Source organism: Exophiala aquamarina, assembly GCF_000709125.1.
Source record: "Exophiala aquamarina CBS 119918 chromosome Unknown aczIA-supercont1.9, whole genome shotgun sequence".
In the NCBI taxonomy this organism is placed as follows: domain Eukaryota; kingdom Fungi; phylum Ascomycota; class Eurotiomycetes; order Chaetothyriales; family Herpotrichiellaceae; genus Exophiala; species Exophiala aquamarina.
The window spans coordinates 438,523-459,899 of NW_013550579.1; the positions used below are offsets into that span (position 1 = coordinate 438,523).

Sequence of the window (21,377 nt, forward strand, 5' to 3'; positions counted from 1 at the left end):
GAGATAGCCCGTCCGGTGTGGCATAGCATCCTCAAACGTCTTGGACATTCGCACTCGGCGCCCAAGGGAGTTGGTGCTCCGCTTTAGACTTGAAGCGCCCCAGATGTTGTGTATGGCATGCTAGACTGTCTAGGCCTGCTGTCGCTTCTTCCTCGATTCAACAGCGTCTTAATCAAATCTCCAAGACGACTGGGGGGCATGATCAGATAGATACTTCTCCGACGTGGCGAAAGTTCAATGCGGAATAGAGGGAAGATAGCAGCAAAGATTGTATTGCGCCTTCAAATGCATGTAATGTAGGCAATCAACTTTTGAGATTATTCCAGCACTCCACGCGATATGCAGTGTTGGGTGTAAAAGCGCTGTTCCATGCTTGCGTGCTCTATTTTTCCAGATGACGAAGTTGGCCCCGTCCCCTTTACTAACTTCACACTCCACCTGGCTCGCTAGTTGTTGAGCCTTCCTTGCGCCGAGCTCGATTCTCTATCAGACAACGAGATGATATGCACAGAACAAGCCAGACAAGGCAGGGTACTTCATAACTTGGCAGTCCTGACTGGATCGAGCATGTCTTTCATCTCTGCTCTGGGATACTCTGGGTTCAACGCCGGATCCGGGCGCTCTCTGTCCCAGGCCCATTTATCGCTTAGGTTTGGGGGTAGTGTGCCCTCCAACATCTGCACGATATACTTGCCCAACACTGGGAAGAATTTGTAGCCGTGGAACGAGCCACAAGTTGCGATATAGAGGCCTTTTGAGGCAGTATGAGGGGAGATGATGAAGTCCGAGCTGGATGTGAAGGCGTCCCTTTAGAAGATTAGTTGGATAATACAACAAGTTGAATGTGTAACTACATACCAGCAGATGCGAAATTTCTCCATCTTCCAGTTTGCACCCTTTTTGCCATAGAACAAACGATTCGCATAGTCGATGTCCTCCTTTAGTTTTCTGGAGACATTCCATTGTGAATAATCAGATTCGGCAGGTGGCATTGAGATTAGACGACCGGGAACAACTTCTCTCCAGTTACTGAAGATTGTCCGTCCCCACCACTTCAGCTCCTTATCCTTAGTAGGTGGAAGGCTGCCCATGAAGGGGCCTATGGCGTGAATTAGTAAGGTCCCTGGCAGTGAGGTGGTTGAGTTCACTTACTACCTTGCGCTGCCGTGTAGCCTTGCATACCGACAGGCATCTTAGCATACTGCCCATATGAGGCATCATCCAGTGTCGTCATGCCTGTGGTGATTCCGCCGGCCAAGATTCTCTCGCCAGCTCGAAGATTATTGTTACCACTTTTATATGCACTCAGCTCCAGTAGCTTTGAAGTGTAAGCGCCGGTGCAGAGGATAGTGTGCGACGCCTCTAAAACCTGTCCTGATGTCGTTTTAAGACCGGTGCAGTTTCCTCGGCCATCAAACAGTAAAGTTGAAGCCTCAGCAACGACGTACTTGACACCAAGTTCCAATGATCTTTTAGTCACTGCTCGCAGGGCATCTCCAGCAGCTGCCCAGCCGCTTGTTTTATTGACCAACACCTCTTTGACATCAGTAAAATCTGCGTTGTCGAAAACTCCGCCGTAGAGTTTACGGGCCTCGTCGATCGGTACGGCAGAGAGGTCAGCCTTGCGCCCGAGTTTCTTGTAGTTGTCAATAACATCTTGTGCATAATCGCTTCGACACATCCAGTATATTCCGGTTTGGTGAAAATAAGGTTGCCATAGCGGATCAGTGCGGAAAATGTCTTGTGCCTCCAGAGCCAACTGACAGTAAACGATGTCGTCGTAGTCTGCGCGAATGACCTTATTCCAATCCCAAGAGGCGGCTACACGACTATCTGCATCATAGGCGTCCCGATCAACCACCGTCACCGACGCATTGGGGTACTTCTTAATAAGATGATAAGCTGTTGAAATTCCAAAGACACCAGCGCCAACGATCAAGTAGGATTTTGGGTTGGAGCTCATTGTGAATTGTAGTAAATTGCTGAGAAAAGAGTTTATCTGGCTTGTGCACATCAACAGACTCGACGCGCTGTCCAAAAATATAGTCAAGATCTCGAGGCTCTAGGCTTTTGCCAGGTGGTGGCGGTGTGGGCCATCGATACGGCGCCGAGGGCCACCATGCGGGGGAGAGGGGAGGTCATTATTCCCATTTACAGAAAACCCTTCCAGAAGAGACCGGTAGGCACGTGATTCTCACCTTGTTCCCACTGTGTGGGCTCTGATAGCGGACAAACCCGCAGTGATCCTGTTCTAAGGCGTTCAATCAACAGTGGCACCTTATCGCCCAATCAGTCGGGAACTGTTCGACGATTGATCATGCCACCAAATTCAATGACCCATTCCGTCCGTTATTATTTGCTGCAATTGGAGTACTTACTCACATACTTTGCATCCAGCAATCCAATCCCCATTGTAGGAATATTCTCTGCATGATATATGACATTTAGGACGCTGTGGCCTTTTGAGGTCGCATTAGGCGGTAGGTGATGATTGCTGGCCCCTTTGCTCGATATTTGACATCGTCGGAGCTCGACACCGTACTGCATATTGAAGTCGATCAGGCATGATGCCAAATGACACCTCCAATGCACTCAGATCGACATTCAAAATGAAGAACATCACACAGTCGCGTGGAAGAAGCGAAAAATGGTGATACTACTGTACTCAGCTTTCTGACGCTCGTTGTTGTTAGGATTCGAGGGAAGGCCAGCTTAAGTTCAAATATAGGTGAGAGGGTGGATTGATGCTCGAGAGGGCATGGGAAAGTGGGTGCGTTGACCGTGGATAATCGACATCAGGTGCTTAGCATGCAATTGCGTCAGCTGAGTACATCACACCGGGTATTGACACGGCTGAATGCTAGTCATTGATACTGGAAGCGAGATTGCACGCGTGCGGCTCGAGGGCGTGGCGAAGGGAGCACTGATCACAGAGCATCGCCACTGTCAACATCGAGCAGAGCTTCCGATTGTCGGAATCGTTAAGGTCCCGACCTCCTGTCAGGCATCAGAAAGATTGGCGCTGGTAGGATGACCTGTGCCATTTAGAAGGCTCACCATAGCAAGTCGAATGATTACCATAATCCTTTGTCGATCTATTATGCGAGGAACAAATGTTGGAGGATGGGGCTCTGCCACGCCCCGTCCATCTTGTCAGATATGTCCATATAGTGACCTGAGTGCTATCATCATAATGGGCAGAAGTCGATAAATGAGGAGAATGCTATCGGTTTCCCGAAGAAGATTTGACCCCTGTCACCGTGGTCGTGCTAACTGGCTTCTGTGGCTCCTGAATCCGGAGAATGTGGTGCCATGCGGTCGGTGCACGCAGGTGATTTACCTTTGACAGCCCGGTACTGAATAGCAGTCTGACGCCACCGTCTGGCTAGCGGGATGTTGACAGGACACAAGGCTTCAACGGGCTGCTGATGAAGTCATCAGAGATCTAAGGCCCTGTCAATTAAAATCGTCACAAAAGAAGCTAGCAAGATGTTTTGGCCACGGATGCCGAGCACATCTGTAGGATGTAGATCCAAAGGTCTATTCCTGACCGTTGTGCTTACTATATGCCAAGCGAAAACTTTGAAGCGATGAATCCTACGCCCGAATTTGGACACGTTTCAGGGGTAAAGGTCAACGGCTTTCGGTAGAGGCTTCCAGAGCACGAGATTTGTTGCTTGACGATCAAATCACAAGGATGATCCCATCCGCTTCACTTAAGGGGGCTTCACGGCTGTCATCAACGACTTCATGCCCGTGCCTGGGAATCAGCCGTTGAAACCCAATGAAGGGATGATGGTGGTGGTGGTGGTGGTGGTGGTGGTGGATGCCAAGATGTGATTTTGGCATTCCCGCCAACGCTCGATTAGGTCTAGCGCGTCTGCACTACATGCTTCGGTAAAATGAACCCCCTTGTCTTGAGATCGTCCAATGGCTTCAGGACTTGTGATTGATGCCGTTGGACGGTCCAAGGATCTGGCCATTGAGATCGCTTGGGGCGTAGAACTATCAGCCTTGGCCTCCGCAAAGATGAGCTTGGCTCAACCCCTGCTGGCCCCCTTTGCAACAGTCAGTCACAGAGATTGGACAACACTCTGTGTTCGGGGGCTCACCTCATATTTTCCTTATATATCTTAGGATGAGCCCAACCATGCCGCGATTGACGCGCCACTTTCTGCGGACGATCGTCAAGACCAGTCCATTGTCAAGAACGCAACGTGGTGGCAGTCGCCGGAGTGGCCCCCGGGTGATCCATGGAGCAGGCGACGCCCCTGCTGAACACGCCGAGTGATTTTAATCACCAAGCGAACGGCTTGGAGTTTTCCTGGCGAAGCGAGTCCAGATGGCGGAGCCTCACACAGAGGTTGCTCAATTTGACCTGGCTTTACCACATACTACCTCGGTATATCCAACCGGGAGGACGAGCTGAGTATCGCAAAGACAAGCCGCATCCGACGGCATACCTCGACGCCGTGCGAGGCTACGCGGCAGTCATCGTCTTCTACTACCACGGCTGGGGCAGTACAACACTTTGGTTCCTGAAGCTCCCTCTCATCCGCACATTCGTCTCGGGCGGTCCCGGCATGGTGGCGATATTCTTCATCATCTCCGGCTACGTCCTCAGCTACCGAGTTCTGAAGCTGATACGCAACAAGGAAAGCGCACTGCTTCTCGACGCCCTCTCATCGTCAGTGTTTCGCCGCTGGCTGCGGCTTTACGGCTCGACAGCCATCGCCACCTTTGTCGCCGCCCTCCTCGTGTCGCCGGGCTGGCGCGTGCCGCTCCCGGAGCTCGTGCAACCGACATTCCTGGGCCAGATGTGGAATTGGTTCCTGTCTACCATCATCTTCAGTAATCCGTTTGCGAACGTGGAGGGGTGGATTCATGAGGGCGTGCTCTATACGCCGTACCTGGGTCAGATGTGGACGATCCCGGTCGAATTTCGAGGCAGTATCGTCCTCTTCTGCTTCTGCATATCAGCTGCTAAGCTGTCACTTCGCGCTCGCATGATCTACCTCTGGCTTGTTGTGGCGCTTAGCTACTACTGGAGATCCGTTTACGTTGCAGAGTTTCTCTACGGCATGTTCATTGCAGAGCTGTCTTTCAGTCGGCATCCTGAACGATTAGGTCGGCCCGTACTCCCAACAGGAGAGAATGAGAAGCCCCTGTCAAGACAACTGAAACTGTGGCGACTCTCACGAACAATTGCGTCTCCGATTGGCTCTTCCGTCGCTCTGGTCATCGGTCTCTTGCTCCTCGGACAGCCCGACCCCCCAGACTTGGGCATGAACGGGCCGTTCCCCTTCCCGTATCTCGTCCACTTCATCCCACCTTGGTATGGAGACGCAGCATACACATTCTGGCTGAGTATCGGCGCCTTCCTGGTGGTCATCGCTCTCGATTCCTCCCCTACCCTGCAGAAGCCATTCACCTGGAGTTTCTCGCAGTACATCGGAGATCTGTCCTTCGGAATCTACGCCATGCATACGATTTGGATCGATGCTCTCTACAAGAAACACTTGCTTTACTGGCAGGCATTGTACCTTGGAGATTCGTACCCCGCGTTCATTCCGGGAATCTTGATTGTCACCATTTGTATATTGTGGTCTGCCGACTACTTTCGGCGGGCGGATCGTATGGTCGTGAATGCTGGCAGATGGCTGCAGACGAAGACTTTTCGAAAATGGCAATAATGTTTCCCGGAACGGACCGGATGATGATTTTATAGTATAAATGAAGGTGCCCAATAAAGCACTTGATGATCGATATAATGGCCCAGGGAGTGTTTTAATTTTCAAGCTTTGGTCGAATTTCTACTAGTTTCGTCCCGTGGACCGACAACAAATCTCTTGTAGAGGGCTAGTCGCACAGCTGTTGAGCAGCCTGAGCCTGAGCTCGAGCTCATTTGGACAAGTCATCACCCCAAAGCTCTTTTGCTATCTGTACCTCCAACCGAATCTTCGCCCATTGTTCGTCCTCGCTGAGTTCGTTGCCTTCCATCGTTGAGCTAAATCCACACTGGTGGCTGATGCAAAGCTGGTCCAAGCCTTGCTTGCAATACTTGCTGGCCTCCTTCAGTCTCTGAACCATAGTCTCCTTGTCATCCAGCTCGCCTTTCTTGCTGGTCATCACGCCCAGAACTACTACCTTGTTCTCCGGTAGGTGGCGCAAAGGACTGAAATCTCCTGACCGCGCATCGTCATATTCGAGAAAGTAGACGTCAACGTTGAGATCCTTGAAAAGAACCTCCGCCACGGGCTCATACCCGCCTTGCGCGAACCATTGGCTGCGGTGGTTTCCTCTGCACAGATGAATCCCAACTGTCATATCCTTGGGCCGCTTTTCAATAGCGCGGTTGATCAGGTCTACGTATTGGCTCGCAAGCTTCTTCGCGTCGCTGCCATGTCGTTCTTCGGCGGCGGAACTCATTTTAGGATCACAGAGGTATGCCAGGTTCGTGTCGTCCAGTTGCACGAAACGGCAGCCGGCGTCGTACAAGTCTTGTAGTTCCTCTTGGTAAGCCCTGGCCAGATCGTCAAAGAACGCGTCTAAAGATGGGTACGACTCGACATCAATGCTCTCACGCCCGCCGCGGAAATGCACCATCGTTGGACTAGGGATCGCAACTTTGCTGCTGACTTTGCCGTACTTGCCCTCGCCACCAGCATTGGCGATCTGACCCTCGAGAAACTTAAAGTCACCAACCTGGATCGGCTTGCTGTGACCCAACTTGCCGGTCACGACTAATCGAGGTGGCATCCACCCACCCTTCGATTTGTTTGTCGAGGTCATGCTGCCCTCCACCTCGACCCCATCGAAATGCTGCAAGAAGTCGAGGTGGAAGAAAGCTCTTCTGAACTCGCCATCGGTGATGGACCGCAGTCCAGCTTGGAGCTGCTTGCGTACCACATCTGCAATATACTTATCCTCAAGTCTTTGCAGATCTGATGCCGAGGCTTCCCCAGCCGCCAACTTTTCTCGAGTTGCAAGGATCTCTTTGGGTCGGAGAAGTGAACCGACTTGGTCAGCACGATAGACGCCTGTTGGAAGCGGCATGTTGCGGGCAATGGGAGTTTAACAAAATCCGCTCCAGGTCTTCGGCCTATGTGCAACCTTTAGTCTCCAAAAACGACGAGTGAATTGCGACTAAATAGGAGGGAATGTGTATGATAGAGTATATAGAAAATGCCAGGTCTGAAGAAGATCTCAAATCAATACGAGGAATTACGATGCTTTGTCTAGCTGCTTTCTTTATCTCGCAGCACTTGGGGAGGATGAGGAGTCGATCTTCGAATTTCGAGAAACCGTCAAGTGACCATGGAAACCCTTTGCCAAGAAGGCCGCATGAACAACGGAATGAACTGAACGAGTTATCGAATCAATTCGGACAGGGCGACCCGCCGGTGGACAATTTGCAGCAGCGCACGTAGCCATGGATACCAGAATTTTCCAACCCTTGGGTGTGTTTTGCAACTGCCGGCCTTCGAGGGTCCCATGGCTGAGGTCCGATGACGCAATCTAGCCCAAATTGGACTCGGGGGAGCCGAAGTCCCGAGGTGGCGAGGCTGACCAGTCAGAGATGAGTAATCCCTGATAGCTGGCTGTCTCAGTCTTCTGTTGGTTTGGCTGCTCCGATGGAGCTCAATCGACGTCCCATGAATGCAGACTTGCTGAATGGTATCGATATCGATCGCTCCTTTTCAGGCACGTTCTACCTATCAGCTATCTCCGTCTGGTGTCCGGCCACTGTCCAGACCCAGACAAGATCCCTTTTTTTTGCACGAGAGCTGATCCCTTTGCAGGCCCGCGCACTTCCCTCAAGTATAAAAGTCTGCTGAGATCAAACATCTGCTGTGGGTCTGGTTGAAATGCAGAAGCTCTCACACCGAAGACTTATCCTGGATCAAGTCTCACCAAACCAAGCAGCGTGGATCTGGAGTGGGGGACAAGCAACGTCCATGGCATTGCTGCGCTATTGTACCTGCTTTAGTTGATTTAACAGCAAAAGGTGCTGTTAACCTCGGAGCGGCTTTGATTGCTGCTCTGGGAGCGATTCACCTGTGGCACGAACATATCGAAGTCGCAACGTAACAGCCTGCCATTAACCTTGAGAGCCATCCGCGGCCTGAAGTGCACCCCGTCCGCTCAGGGGACGGAATCATGTCTGGCGGATGATGTGGGCACCTGCGACCTGGCATTACCAACCCGAACATAGTGTCATTCTGAAATTCATCGGTACCAGTTGTTCATGTGAGGTTTCGATCGTGGTGCACTTCCGTTAATTGCAAACATAATATTGCTCATTGTGAAACACCTTGTCGCTTGACCATTGGTGAAGCCCCTTATATGTACGTCGCACATTGGGACAATGTGCGAGTCGACTTCTATTTCTTCCGTAACAGTTCACATTCTGCGAAGGATACGAGTAGCCAAATCTAGCCAAGCCTCAGACGATCAGATGATTTTGGTAATAGCACTCTTTCCTAGTTGGGACTCATGTCATCATTGGAGAGATGCATCCGATTCGTTGACCATTTGATACTCCATGTTCCTTTCAAATCCTTCGAAGATTGACTTCATTCTTGGGTCAGCTGGGCATGACAGCGTCACTTGAAGTTGGATCCGGCCTTGTCACAGCCGTTCGTCATCTCCACTGCTGGGTACGTAGCTAGGAATTACCGTCATGCTGAAACAAATTTACCTATAATAGCAGTTGCCAAGGTTGATTGACCATGGGCTACTCGACCCAGGGAACCATCTCAACGATCCTGAGTCTGACAAATGAATCCACATGCCAATACTAGGTGGTACAAGCCTCAATCAATAGGCAATGCCAGTGCTCACCTCTCAAGGGTTTCTGATGCACGCTTCTACACGCAAGCGGGCGATGCCCATTCCCTCTTCGGATGGTCATGCCGCATCATTAACTTATTGAGAACATGCTTCTCATGCCAATGTCAGCATCAAGTCTGCAGTGACGGGAGCTTTGTCATCGTGGGAAACACGAAGGCTATGCAGCAGCGATCCGTCTGGATTGGAGAGAATTTGTGCGGCATAAAGTACCGACGGATTGACAGCTCTATGCATCTTGGAGGAGTCCATGCGGCCCAAATATCGTGAGATGGCTTCATAACCTTGTTTGGGAACAGGATGCGTGAATTCACCCCACCCCAAGTAGATCACGATAAGTCGAGCTTCAAGGATTACTGGTGGTAGTCGCTCGGATGGCAATCTCAACCCACCCATGGAAAACGAGACACCTGATGAATATTCCTTACATGTCGTTCGCTAAGTCGAATGCAAGGCTCGTAGCAAGCCCTTCCAGGGTCTAGTCAAACCCTAGTGACGATTGTGCTTTTTGCATCGATCAACATCTTCGCATGTCGCAAAAGGATATGATGTCCTTGAGAGCAATCATGGGCATCAACGCTCCATGCCAGTCGGTTTTCGTGTACGTCAGCTCAAAGTGGATCATAAGCAAGATGGAGTGGCCCAGAAGATAGTCGGGAGTTCCAAAAGCCGCACAGGAAAAGACGAGAACGACCCAATACAGAAGTCCGAGTTTATTTCCCCAGAGGCCTGCCAGATCCGTTCTCTTGAGAGCTTCTCGAAGTGGGCGGAGTAAGGACTCTCTTTCGGCTGTGATTTTCCAATTGCTGATCGTCTGCACTGAGCGAACCATAAGAACTGACGTTAGTCGGCAAGACTCGTAGATGAAATCATTGCTGTATGGGAAAGACTGATCGTGTGCTGATGGCAGGCATAATATCCTAGCCTCCAAGGATTCAAGACCCAGCGTGACATCTGTATATGGCGGCCTCAGGGAAACGTCACGCTGAAGCCAAAGGTTGATGGCATCTTGCATCATTTCTACCAATCTATACAGGTGTTGGGTTTCGACGCATGGAAAGCGATCTTCAGTGGACTCGGCGCTGCCACCGTAAACCGGAGAAAACAGTGTCGGGTCAGGCTCGGTACGTGTTCTCCACTGATCTTCGAATACAAATTCATAATCCTGTAACACAGTGCTCGAATTCACAGGGGCGGCAAGTCCCGAGGTGGGCAATCCACATCTCCGAGAAATTCTGCAAAGGTGAGCTTAAAAATTCCAGATCAGGATAGCGACATACGCGATCATCGTGATGATTCTCAATGTTTCTTTGCAGTGTCTTGATGTGAGGAAGATATCAAACTTCATCGCTTCCTTTATCAACATCACTAGACACCATGAGATAAAAGTCAGCTACTGTTTATCCAAAGATTGAGACACGCTGCACGCTGCAGTCAGGAAGTGCGAAATTCTAATGCCTCAAAGCACGAACTATAGACCCGGACTACTTACTGTAGGCGTTGCGATGCATGATATACTCCGCCTTTCCATCGACTTCTCCTCGAGTCTTGTGAAGTTAGGCAGCTGTAATTGTGCAGAATTGTTGTAAAGGATTGAGGAGGAGAGCTGGTGAATACAGAGAGACTGGCCACACATACCAATGCACAAGATGCCAGACAAGCAATTGCACAAACAGCGCTAATGATGGAGCTTGGAGTTTTCTCTCTGATTCTCTGCCGGACCAACGCAATAGTTTGAAGTTTCAAGGCGGTAGAAGTCCTTGTAAGTGCGCCTGATCTCATGCTATCAACATGGACTGAGCCCATGAAAAGCATGCCAGATAGAAACGTGGTATCTTTCGACAAGGCTGGCCATATTACTTCTTTCCAGCCATCCTGGGAGTATATCAAGAAAACTTTCGCAGTGGACAAGTGATCAGCGATGGAAAGATGTCATGATTATGGACTTACCCTCACGCTTGAGTTCATCCAACGAACCCGGCTTGCCAGCCTCGATTCTTAGCTGAGGTAAGGCATGTAGAGGATCAAAAGAGGATCCAAAATAGATATTGCCCGTTGTATTACGCCTGCGTGGAAGCGCCTTGTAGTTTGAGAAGGTCAGCAGCAGTCCAATTCTACAAACAGATTCTTTAGTGGCCTGAGCAACGCAGGCGTGTGTCCGTATAAAGTAACTGCTGCGAAAATGTAAGATTTCAGAGCATGAGCTCAGGTGAGGCTAGACAGAGAGGCACAGAGTGTAATTAAGAGAGGGATTAAAGACGAACAACCGGTGCCGACATAGCACTTACTTGGCTCCTTTGGCGTCGTGTTTTATGCAACTCTCTCGTTGTATGAGCTCTGATTTGACTTATGCCAGAACCGCTCAACCCTCCCTTGGGGCCCATCAAAACGAACTCGAATTTGCTGGAAGATCTCAAAGGGTGGTCATCTTGTTGGGGTTCGTCTTGAGGTTTGGCTTTCAAACGGAGCTGAAGCATTTCTCTGCATGAGCTGTTGTTAGTCAGAGGTAAATGAGTACGTCAGAGCCTTGTTTAAAAGGTGAATCCAGCTTGAACAATGAGGTGCTTGTTAGGGAGTCAGGAGCAGCTTTGTTGGCTCACGAGTTAGGACACAAAATCGACTTAAGAACGAAAAGTGCTTGATTGGCTGCAAAGGAGCCAAAAGTGGCCAAGGACATGCAGTCGTACCTTGGAATGACTTGACCCACGTACAAGCCATTCGGGTTCCGATTTCCGTTACCCTTGGTGTCAGATAAATTACTGTTATCCCTGATGAGTAACAAAGGTATCTCTGCCGGAATGCCGCCGGCTAAGCCTGCGCCGAACCAAAGAGTGGAACGAACCTGAGTACGCCCAACCAAGAATCTGAGTAATCCTTGGAAGTATGTCTACATGTGGTTACTGCAATCTGCCCTTTCTTCTGGAAAAGTCGTAATTAGTTGTCAGGCGGCGCCACAGCTTCTTAGTTGGTAATTCGCGAATCCCATTGTCCCCCATCCAGGGCCAAGCGTGGTGCCAAAGCGAGTGAACCATTTCACCAGCATTTGATTCCTTGCTCTTGTTTCCAATGACGGTTTTCACTTTCGTTTTGTATTGAACCAAACACTAAGTTGTCGTAACGCAATATAGAGGTGGAGTCGACACCGGAATCAGCCCCGTCTTGGCTAGCGATCCTCGGTTTTGTGTTGCACGTTTGGGAGACTCCATGCCGCACCTATGAATTAGCAGAGTAATGTCAGCTTGGGCGTCCGGGCCAAATCGATGAACCACAGCAGGTCGGTCCCTAGATATCGTTTCGGGGCGCAGAGTTCATTGAGCCATGCCCTGCTCTCAAATTCCAGTGTTTTATAACTTCACTTCCCAAAGAGCAAGCCCAAGGTAAGCCATTCTAGGGCTAGTCTTGATCTCTGTGGTAGTGGCAATCCGACTGGTAATTTTAGAGATCCGCATATGCATGGGATGCGAGTCTCGCAGCTGTGGGTCCTTGGGAACAGATTAAAATCTATTATCATCCATGATTGTTATGTCAGCACTCCAGGTGGTCTTTGTCAGTCGCGGGGAGGGTTTTGCTCCATGTGGGAATGATCTCGATGTCGGTGTGACTCCTGAGCCACCACCAATGCTTGACACATTCCTCGGCCATGATCAGAATCTCGAGCACCTCAATAAGTTTCAAGCGACACCTAAGATTGCCGGCGACCAAGAAACCGCATGTGTTGCTGGAAATCGGAATCTGATGTTAGGGGAGCAGGAGACGCGGCGGCCATATGCCAGAAAGTGAAGGAGAATCGGCGGGATGCAAGGGCTTCCAAATGTGGCTAGGTTCAAGGCGCAAGTTGTTCCCAACTTCACGCCTTGGCATTGTGCGCCTACGGACGTCGACCTGTTGACCGACTCGCCTGTCTGTCGCCCTCGATGGCGAAGTTTGCTCACCGCGAGAATTGGCTGTGTTTACCAAAATACAGCTCGCGTCACATATGCCTATTCATCAGAGGAGATCCTGGTAATCATGCGATGCAAAACCACTCGAAGTTCAATGACGCGAATTCAACCAATGTTTTGCCCCCCCCCGCCCCCCGAGCGGAAGGTATTTTGGTTGCTGCAATAATAAGAACTCTTTGACTATCATAGGTTGAATCATAGTCACACGGTAAGTGGCACCTTCGAGTCCTCGGCGGAGCTATGGGCACCGGCGCCCCTAGTCATAATGGAGAAGGAGGCTCTAGCCCAGACGAAAACCCAGGTAATAGGTAGAAATTACTGTGCGGTGAATGCTAAAAGTGATATTCTCGAAGTCTCGCGACCTTTCCCGCGGCCCAGCAGGAGGTATTTGCCTTGTCCATCACACACATGCTAGAATGCATTCCCTCGACTCATACGCCACCGTTTTATACCAGCCTCGATCTTCTCCTCGGGGTTTTACAACTACAGCCAGCTAACCTCGCAACTAGCGTGTTGAGGTTGCCGGCATAGCGCTCCCCGTAACCCACCGTTCCAGTCGTCCCCCAGTCCGCCTGTTCCCACTCAGGGCTTAAGGAGATCCGGAAGGGCGCCTGATTCAACGACATAAGAATCTCTAGGGCTGTACGATCGCGCAGTTGCGACAGAAAGCACCTTTTAGACCGCTGGCCAGGCCATCTCGGCAAACATTGACTTCGGAAGATAATGATTGCAGAGGGCACGATGTTACGTCCCAAGACATGAGGCACATCTCCCCATTTACAGAGATATGCAGATTCTTGCGAAGTTAAACGAAGCCTGGATCATTTGACCAGCAGCTTTGAGGAAACTCCACTACCGCAACATTGGACGTCAGGGGACGCTCTGCTTCAGCGAGCCAAGCAACATTGAGTTTCGCGACCCCCTTGACGGGCGTCAAGAAGCTGAACATTCACAAGCTACCCGGAGATTCCGCAGCTCCAAGGCTCGTTCACCTCTCTTGAGGGCAGTCTGGCCGCTACACCCAAGCTGCAGGCGCCAGTGACGGCTTACGCCCCCACCTGATTTCGTGCCAGCCATATGCATCCCAGGGAAGTCAGAGTGAGGACCCCAGTGTAGACTTTCTCCGGGTACCACTAAGGCATCGTCGCTTGCCGATGCCCTCTCTACGGCCCCTAGCGTGCAGAAAGCCGCTTGGATGGGCCCACCAACACAATGGTGATTTCTGTCGCGGCTGCTTGCATGTCAATTGGCGGACAGCAAGAGATCGATAGTGCAAGGCACGATTGCACAAAGAGCGGTAGCAACACTAATATGACATCAAGGCAGGGAGGGACGCGATGCCGTGTTCTCCCGAACGAGACCAGCTCAGATCCCCTATTCCTAGGCTCTTGTCTTGACAGGCCAAAGCATGCGCAATTAGACTACCGAATGCAACGAGATATCTACGTAAGTATGCAAGTTTCCAGCAATTGGTACGCCCAGATCAAGGTACGCTACACGATCCCAAAGGGTTTGGACCACCAAGTTCATCTCGCTAGGCTATGTGAGACATGGCAGAAGGTGTGGGCTGCTATAAACCATCACGAACCATCAACAGATGTGGACAATAAATAGTTCTTTTCCGGCCCGCCCTGCCCCCTCGGCCTTGTGGAAGTGGAAGATTGCTATGGCTGCTACATGGAGAGCATGAGGACCGCCCACTTACTGGTCTGAGTGTAAGTCTAGGTTGCAAGTTGCCCGTTACAACGGTTACGCGGGGAACTAAATGTGCTCCCTACGATTACTTTAATTGAGAATTATCAGGATGGACAGGCACAGTTTGACTGGTTTGGAATGGCTATGGAAATAGCCTTCTAGGCATCACCAAAAGGATGTTGCAGTTCTAAGCTCCCATAGATCACCATTTTGTTGATCTGTGACATACATATATCTCTTTTTAGAGAGACCGCTGGACCTATCCATAGGGACTTCAAGTCTGTGTCAGGCACACTCGCTCTTCAGCATCAACCCCCTCGTCATAGTCGTTGTCACTCATTTCACCGCAGCGTCCCAAGGCTGCTTGATGCCTTGCGAGAGGCATCTTAAAAAGCGTCGCAGCCAGTTGGTAGCATAGTAGGTCTGACCCTCCGAGATCACAATTAAGGCGTTGTTGGGATACCTAGTAAGCGTAGAAGAGCGTCGTCTCATCGGAGCTCTGGCGGATCTTCTTGTTTGTGCGGATGAGCCAGACTTTCATGGCCCAGGCGCCCGCAGCGGTAGCCACGGAAAAGGCGGCAGAGCTCGACATGGCAATGGTGTAGCGCGGGGCATCGGTCGTTGGCCAGAGGTACTGTTTGGGAAACAAATGTTAGTCCAATTTTTGTGACGATGCGGGGGCTTTTTGGGGAGGGGGAGGGGGAGGGTTTCAAAATGTGTGAAGAAACTTACAGGAGTCCAAATAAACGACGCATTGGCGATGGTGTTGACGATGGCGAGCGAACACGCTTTCTTCTCCTTGGTCTGTCCGCAGGTGGAGCCGACCCAGCCGAGGATGATCGAGTTGACTGCGTAGGTTCCGATGGAGAAGACGACCATGGCGAAGTATCTTGCGCCGGTGTTGAGGGTCGCGCAGCCTAGGACGAAGCCGAAGATGGCGACGGCCTTGGCGGAGGTGATATGCCAGGTGCGCTCGTTGAATTTGCCAGAGGACGCGGACCAGAAGACGGAAATTATTCCAGCGATGAGGTAAGGTGGGCAGGTGAGGACGAGGGTGATGGTGCGGTTGAAGCCCAAGGTTTCGACGGCGGTGGGGAAAAAGTTTTTGAATCCGTTGGCGGCCAAATGCATGTGTTGCATGAATGCGAACAACCAGAGCTTGGGGTCGCGGGCAGCCTCTAGGAGACCCTTGACGCTGGAAGTCGCGGCCTTGTTGCCCACGGTGTCGCGCTCGATGCGGTCGTGAGCGAGCTGGCGCTCTTCGGGAGTAAGCCATTTGGTGTTAAGGGGGTGGTCGGGGAGTGTGAAGACGGCGCCTAGGGCGACAACGAATGTGGCCACACCCTGGATGATGAAGAGCCATCTCCAGCCTGCAAGGCCGGCCATGCCGTCCATCTCGAAAATGCCGAGAGCGATCAGACCGGCGAAGGCAGTGGCGAGGATGTTTCCCGTGTAGAGGATGGAGATTCGGGTGGCGATTTCTTTGCGGGTGTAGAAGATCGAGAGCATGAACAGCGCGCCAGGGTAGTACGGGGCTTCTGTCACTCCCAGGAAGAACCTGGTGAGCAAGAGACCGGTGAAGTTCTTCGAGACAGCTGTCAGGGTAGAGACGACGGCCCAGAGAGCCATGAAGCCAGACATGTAGTATGAGGGCCGCACGCGGGTCAAGAGCATGTTGGACGGGATCTGGCCGAGAAGGTAACCGACGAACAGGATGGACACGCAGGTCTGGTACTGTGTTGAGCTCAAGCCGAGATCATCCTCGAGGTCATTGAGACGAGCCAGGGCGATGGCATTGCGATCCAAATAGTTCAACCAGTACATGATCCAGAGAGTGGGCATGATCCACCGATCGAGCTTCTTCACCAAAGCGATCTCAGCAGGATCAGACTTCTCATGAGCGCCGGAGTAATCAATGGGGATGGCTCTGCCTTCCTCGTCAACCACATACTCCTTTTGGCTGTCGAGAGGTTTCTCAACCTCGACACCATTGGAATTGACATGGTTGTTGGCCACTTTGTTGTCTTCGTAGTGTGCAGCCATGATGGAGTAGAGACTTTGGCAGGGAAGGAAATTGATGAGCTTCTCAATCCTCTGATGAAGGAAGGCGATGGGGAGAATGATAATAAGCTTGAGTAGTAGCGAGCTTGGAAATACTCAGGGTGGTGAGGGAAGTATTTGACTCTAAACAAGTCGAAGGCTCTGGCAGATCAACAAGGCCGGAACGATGGGACCTGCTGGTCTTCTTATACAACTTACTGTACACTGGGGAATTGTCTGTCGACCCCGTGGGTCATATCAGAATTACACCTCCCGCATCAGGATCCGTACTCCAGAAACCCCGTAAGCCGATCGGTCTTGGTAGTTCCCAACATCAATTCTCGTGGGAGGTTACACTCACATGTTAGGTCGTGATGGAATGCTGGAATGATGTATGGCAGCAGACCAGGCTTGCAGGCATCGGAACGCCATTGCCCGTAACCAAGACGCTTCCAAGGCCGTGTAGCAGCCAAAAGAGTCCCTCGCTAGTTGTCATCAAGCAGGCTTATTGACAACAAGTCGCATTGGAATGGTCGCAGGGGAGGCTTGGACAACATCGACCTTGAACTCAGATTGAAACCTAAGGAGACTCGGCGTGCATGGGAGCACGCAGAGATCTTTCCAAAACTCTTCTAGAAAAGGCCTGGCCAAGGCCATGGCAAGGAGGACATTCTGTGATGGTGCATGAACAAAGACGAGCTGTACGCTTTGTTCGTCCATCGTGAGTGGCCGGCGAGGGATCCTAAGCCCCATCGTGGGATCTTGTCCCGTTCTTGGGGCACAGCCACCAGGTGGAGGATCCCATGGGGGAGAGGAGCTTGAAAGACTTGGCCTCCCGCTTGGCAGAGCGGAGTGATTCAGGCGCTATGCCCTCTTTGTAGTCTTGGCAGGTCACGACATACTTGAGGCTGGAGTTGAGGAGCCATCTGCCAGCTGCCAGATCCTATCACACACAGTCGAGGGTCGCCCATTGTCTCCTACTCCTCCCGTGGGAATCTTCCGGCTTCTCCCTCAGGCCCAAGCAGCCTGCCATATCCCAGTCCAGGCTTTCTATACGGCAACGCGGTCGATAAGCGACCTGCCGCTGGCCAAGCCACCGGTCTTAGCTTTGTCCGCATAGAACTCTGTTACGGGTGAACTCGCTTCTCTCCCAAACTTGGACCTTGAGAATCTCTTAAGGCCGCCAGACTATACGAGCAGGCTCCAATTTTAACTTCGCTGGAGCAAATAGAAGATTCTATCTGCCTTCTTCTCAGCTTCTTCAGGTCTTCTCGAAGCTTACTACATTTGGGGCGGACATTCCCCAGAGCAGGAACTGGATCCTATTGGCTCTTTACTTCGCCTCACGGTCAGTAGACAGGTGAACAGACTCCACGGCGGTAATGGGTGGTCGTGTACGATCACTCCCTCGACTCGAGCTAACCCATTCATAATAACTGTAACCTCAACAAAGTTCTTTGGTCTCACTGCTTCTGGAAGGACCCCCGTCAGAAACTATATGCAGGGGACCAATATCAGACCTGGGTATCACTATCAACACCGCCGTGGATCTCGCAGCTAGCCTGGATTAGACCCATTTCCAAATTACACCATATGTCAGTCCACTGATGTGTCCACAGTATATCCAACAGGTCTGCCATGTGAAGATAACGAGATTATCGCCCAGAAAAATAACATCAATGCCAACGCTTGGTCGAAAACAGTCGGAACTACAGGATCAAGGGAAAGTATGGCTCCAACAGCCGACGTGTGAGAAAGTATCCCGGCCATCCACCAATTTCCCCAGGACTGACATCCTATGATTCCTTCAAGGAGAGCGTGAGGATCTGACTTGGTCTGCCGTCTCCTCGTCAATCACCTCGAAGTTCTCTCTCTGAGAGACATCTCTCAGATGCTCTGCTCTCTCTTGTTTGTGCTTCTCAACCTTCTTGATTGCAGTTGTAGTCAAGTCCTGTCTTGTCATTCTAAGAGCCACGTCCTTCTTTCGAGTCTTTCGATCGCCCACGCTGATGAGAATGCCTGCCGTGATGTTGACCGTGATAGAGCATGACAGAATTGTGGCCGTCAAAGCTTCCGGGCGATAGTGGTAGCTGATACCCCAGGTACAGGCGCCAAGGGCAATTTGAAAGAGTGAGTGACAATCAAGGAGGACCACAATAGCTACAAGAAGCCGCAGTGGGAATGCATAATGTGTTGATGTTTCATGTGGCTTGTAGAAAGAATGAGATTTCGAGAACTTGGCTTGATGATGGATCAGCTTCTGCTGCTGTTTCGCACTCAAAACCGAAAACTCGAACTCGTCAGGCTTCTGGGCTTCTGGGTCTACCGCTTCCTTTGGAACTGCTGGAAGATCATTGTGATCATGAAGCTTGGGCAGTGCCTGCTCACGCCTCAATCTCCACGTCAAATGGTGATAGTGTGCGATGTAGATCATGTGATATGTGTCGACAGCACGAAAAGGGGCCAAACCATCACCAACGATGGCGAAAAGAGCCACCAACACATTGTCGATGATATTGATAATATAAAGCTGTTGATCACCAACATAAATCCAACCTGTACGACGTTAGCTACAGCAAGTACAGCGTTTGAGAAACAATACATACCGATCAAGAAGAGCACCCAAGCCAAACCGAAGAGGGTGATCAGGACCGCATACAAAGTAACGAAAAAGCCCAAAGCTGCAAATGGTTAGCATGCGCACTGACAGCGAGAACATGTCTGGATGGCGCTTACGTTTACGAATATACTTGCCAAAAGCAACCATCCTTTGCTTGAATTTTGAGCGCTTGGAATGCAGCATGTGCCGGACATGGTCATCCAAGGCTTCCTTGTCTTCCTCGCTCCACCCGTCCAAAGAGAAACCATGGGGCAAGACAGCGTAGTGAGAGTCCGTAACCACTGATGATATACTGTGGGTTCGTTCTATCTGGGGTCGCCGCTGCCACGACCAAGTTCGTTGGATCGTCGGAGTAGTTCCAATCTGGTCTTGACCTTGTGATTCTGCTGGGGTCGGTTCGCTTGGGATTGGGGTCATTCCTGGTGTTTCTTTCTCCTCTATAGTCTCCGGTCTGTCGGGACGGCGGCTCATCGTGGATCGACGACTCAGCTCATAGGTGGGCCTTCTGTTCAACCACCGACCAAGGTCCGGAACGAAAAGGGAGTTTTGCACATTGGTAAGAGTGGTCAGTGTCTGGACTTCGGGGTCTGGGTTGAGTTAGCACAGGTGACAGATAATTTTGACCTCGTATCGTACCGAGTACATCCAATAGATCGACGACTTCTGATTCATACTCTGGCTCTTGGCGCTCGCGAGAGTGATCACTGAACTTGCTGAGAACTGATCGCGCGGCATTGCTAACACTGCGTCTGCGACTGACACCACCGGTTCCAGTCTCGTTCATAGCTTGCCGATCGACCGTGGAATCCGCCGGAGCTGCCGCCCCAGGATGCTCAGCGACCGAAGCCAGCTGTGATTGTCTCGTATTTTGTCGGGACAGATTGTCACCCTGACCAGGCACGGTCAAGCTGCTGGCATGTTGAGGGGCGGATGTGCTTCTTCCCCGACGGGAGGGTGAGCGATTAGCGCCGCTGCTAACATCGGTGGCTGATGATCCTGCTTCATATCCTGCTCGTAGGTTGGACGATGGGAGTCTCCTTATCCCGATTGGCCTTATACGGTTGATCTGAGCAGGAGGGAGGTTGGTGGTTCGCGGTGTAGAAGAACCTGCCGCAGGATTGGCGGTCGAGACAACAGTGGTGGGTGTGGTGGTGGTAATGGACGGTGTTGAGGCATTAATCGAAGGTTGCGAGGAGGTTATTGTGTAGGGTCTGCCGCGAGAGTAGGTTGTAGTGGTGGTGATAGTCGGGCCTGTTGTAGTGGTGGTGGTAGTTGTAGGACCGCTTGAACTTGGGCCAGCAGCCGTAGTAGAGGTGGGCATAGAGGGGAACGGCTCCATGTCCCCTCCATTGTCAGGAGTCCCGAGGCGCGAGTTGCGATTTGATGAAGCCATGATGGCCGCAGATGCAGTGAGTGGTGTTGTGCTAGGATGGAGGCATAGAGGACAAAGAGCTGGGGGGTGGTGGCTCTAGGGTTGCCGCGCTGCCGGTTGTTGGGTCGTTGGGTCGTTGGGTCGTTGGGTCGTGGTTCAAGCGTGATATTGATCACCTTACTGCCACTGAAGTTTTACACGACGCGCAGTGATAAAATGGATGCGAGAACTGTGCGAGGACGTTGGAGGTGGACACAGGCGCAGGTGGACGGGGTAAGGGAGGTTTGAGTTTTGTCTACTATAGTGGTAGTAATCGAATAAAGCAGGAATAGTTGGTGGTGGCTAGCCGTCCCGCGGGCCAGGAGTGGTAGGTGTATTCCGCAAGTAGCCCAGGATTATGCCAATTCATTCATGCAAGAAGACGCCGAATCTGCGGGAGCCGAAGCTGGGAACTTGGGAAGTGGATGCGCCATTACGTCGTGTTTTGGAGGATCTGTGCTCACTGCTCACTGCTCACCCAGTGCTGAGGCTGGCGGGCTGCTGAGTCACGCCCAGCCGATGACAAATTGCGTCTAGCAGGAGCACCCGGAGGAGTAGCGAGCCAGTAGTGACCCAGTGGCCACCCAGTGGGTGCCCAGCCAGCCAGACCCAGAGCCAATCTTACCTGGGTGCCCCCCCACAACCCTTACCAAGCTGCGTCCATGTCCCAGCGAAAAGGAGGCCGTTAATCAATCAAATTAACAGGTACGCATCCTTTGTCAACTCCCTTTGATTGTCTTCTCTGCACCAAGTGACAGCTTCAAACGTGATCAGGGCCAGGCGTCTAGAGACATCTTACTGCTAAGTCAGGACGTGATGA

At 51.4% G+C, this 21,377-nt stretch overlaps 6 protein-coding genes across 6 annotated transcripts; 1 reads left to right on the top strand and 5 right to left on the bottom strand.

Moving 5' to 3' along the window:
• Positions 1–536: 536 nt before the first annotated feature.
• Positions 537–1,963, bottom strand: A1O9_09131 (uncharacterized protein; the record flags this gene model as incomplete). The annotated part of the gene is made up of 3 exons (XM_013401825.1): positions 537–807; positions 859–1,099; positions 1,153–1,963. 3 exons carry the CDS (start codon positions 1,961–1,963, stop codon positions 537–539), a joined length of 1,323 nt encoding a protein of 440 aa, XP_013257279.1.
• Positions 1,964–4,253: 2,290 nt separating this feature from the next.
• Positions 4,254–5,693, top strand: A1O9_09132 (uncharacterized protein; the record flags this gene model as incomplete). Its single annotated transcript, XM_013401826.1, has 1 exon — positions 4,254–5,693. One exon carries the CDS (start codon positions 4,254–4,256, stop codon positions 5,691–5,693), a length of 1,440 nt encoding a protein of 479 aa, XP_013257280.1.
• Positions 5,694–5,901: 208 nt separating this feature from the next.
• On the bottom strand, positions 5,902–7,056 carry A1O9_09133 (5-methyltetrahydropteroyltriglutamate-homocysteine methyltransferase; the record flags this gene model as incomplete). Its single annotated transcript, XM_013401827.1, has 1 exon — positions 5,902–7,056. One exon carries the CDS (start codon positions 7,054–7,056, stop codon positions 5,902–5,904), a length of 1,155 nt encoding a protein of 384 aa, XP_013257281.1.
• A 2,311-nt stretch (positions 7,057–9,367) lies between these two features.
• A1O9_09134 (uncharacterized protein) lies at positions 9,368–10,198 on the bottom strand (the record flags this gene model as incomplete). The annotated part of the gene is made up of 2 exons (XM_013401828.1): positions 9,368–10,085; positions 10,131–10,198. 2 exons carry the CDS (start codon positions 10,196–10,198, stop codon positions 9,368–9,370), a joined length of 786 nt encoding a protein of 261 aa, XP_013257282.1.
• Positions 10,199–14,949: 4,751 nt separating this feature from the next.
• Positions 14,950–16,529, bottom strand: A1O9_09135 (uncharacterized protein; the record flags this gene model as incomplete). The annotated part of the gene is made up of 2 exons (XM_013401829.1): positions 14,950–15,120; positions 15,219–16,529. The coding sequence occupies 2 exons, from the start codon at positions 16,527–16,529 to the stop codon at positions 14,950–14,952; spliced, it is 1,482 nt and encodes a 493-aa protein (XP_013257283.1).
• A 1,804-nt stretch (positions 16,530–18,333) lies between these two features.
• Positions 18,334–20,539, bottom strand: A1O9_09136 (uncharacterized protein; the record flags this gene model as incomplete). The annotated part of the gene is made up of 5 exons (XM_013401830.1): positions 18,334–19,082; positions 19,133–19,207; positions 19,263–19,529; positions 19,608–19,733; positions 19,783–20,539. 5 exons carry the CDS (start codon positions 20,537–20,539, stop codon positions 18,334–18,336), a joined length of 1,974 nt encoding a protein of 657 aa, XP_013257284.1.
• Positions 20,540–21,377: the final 838 nt, after the last annotated feature.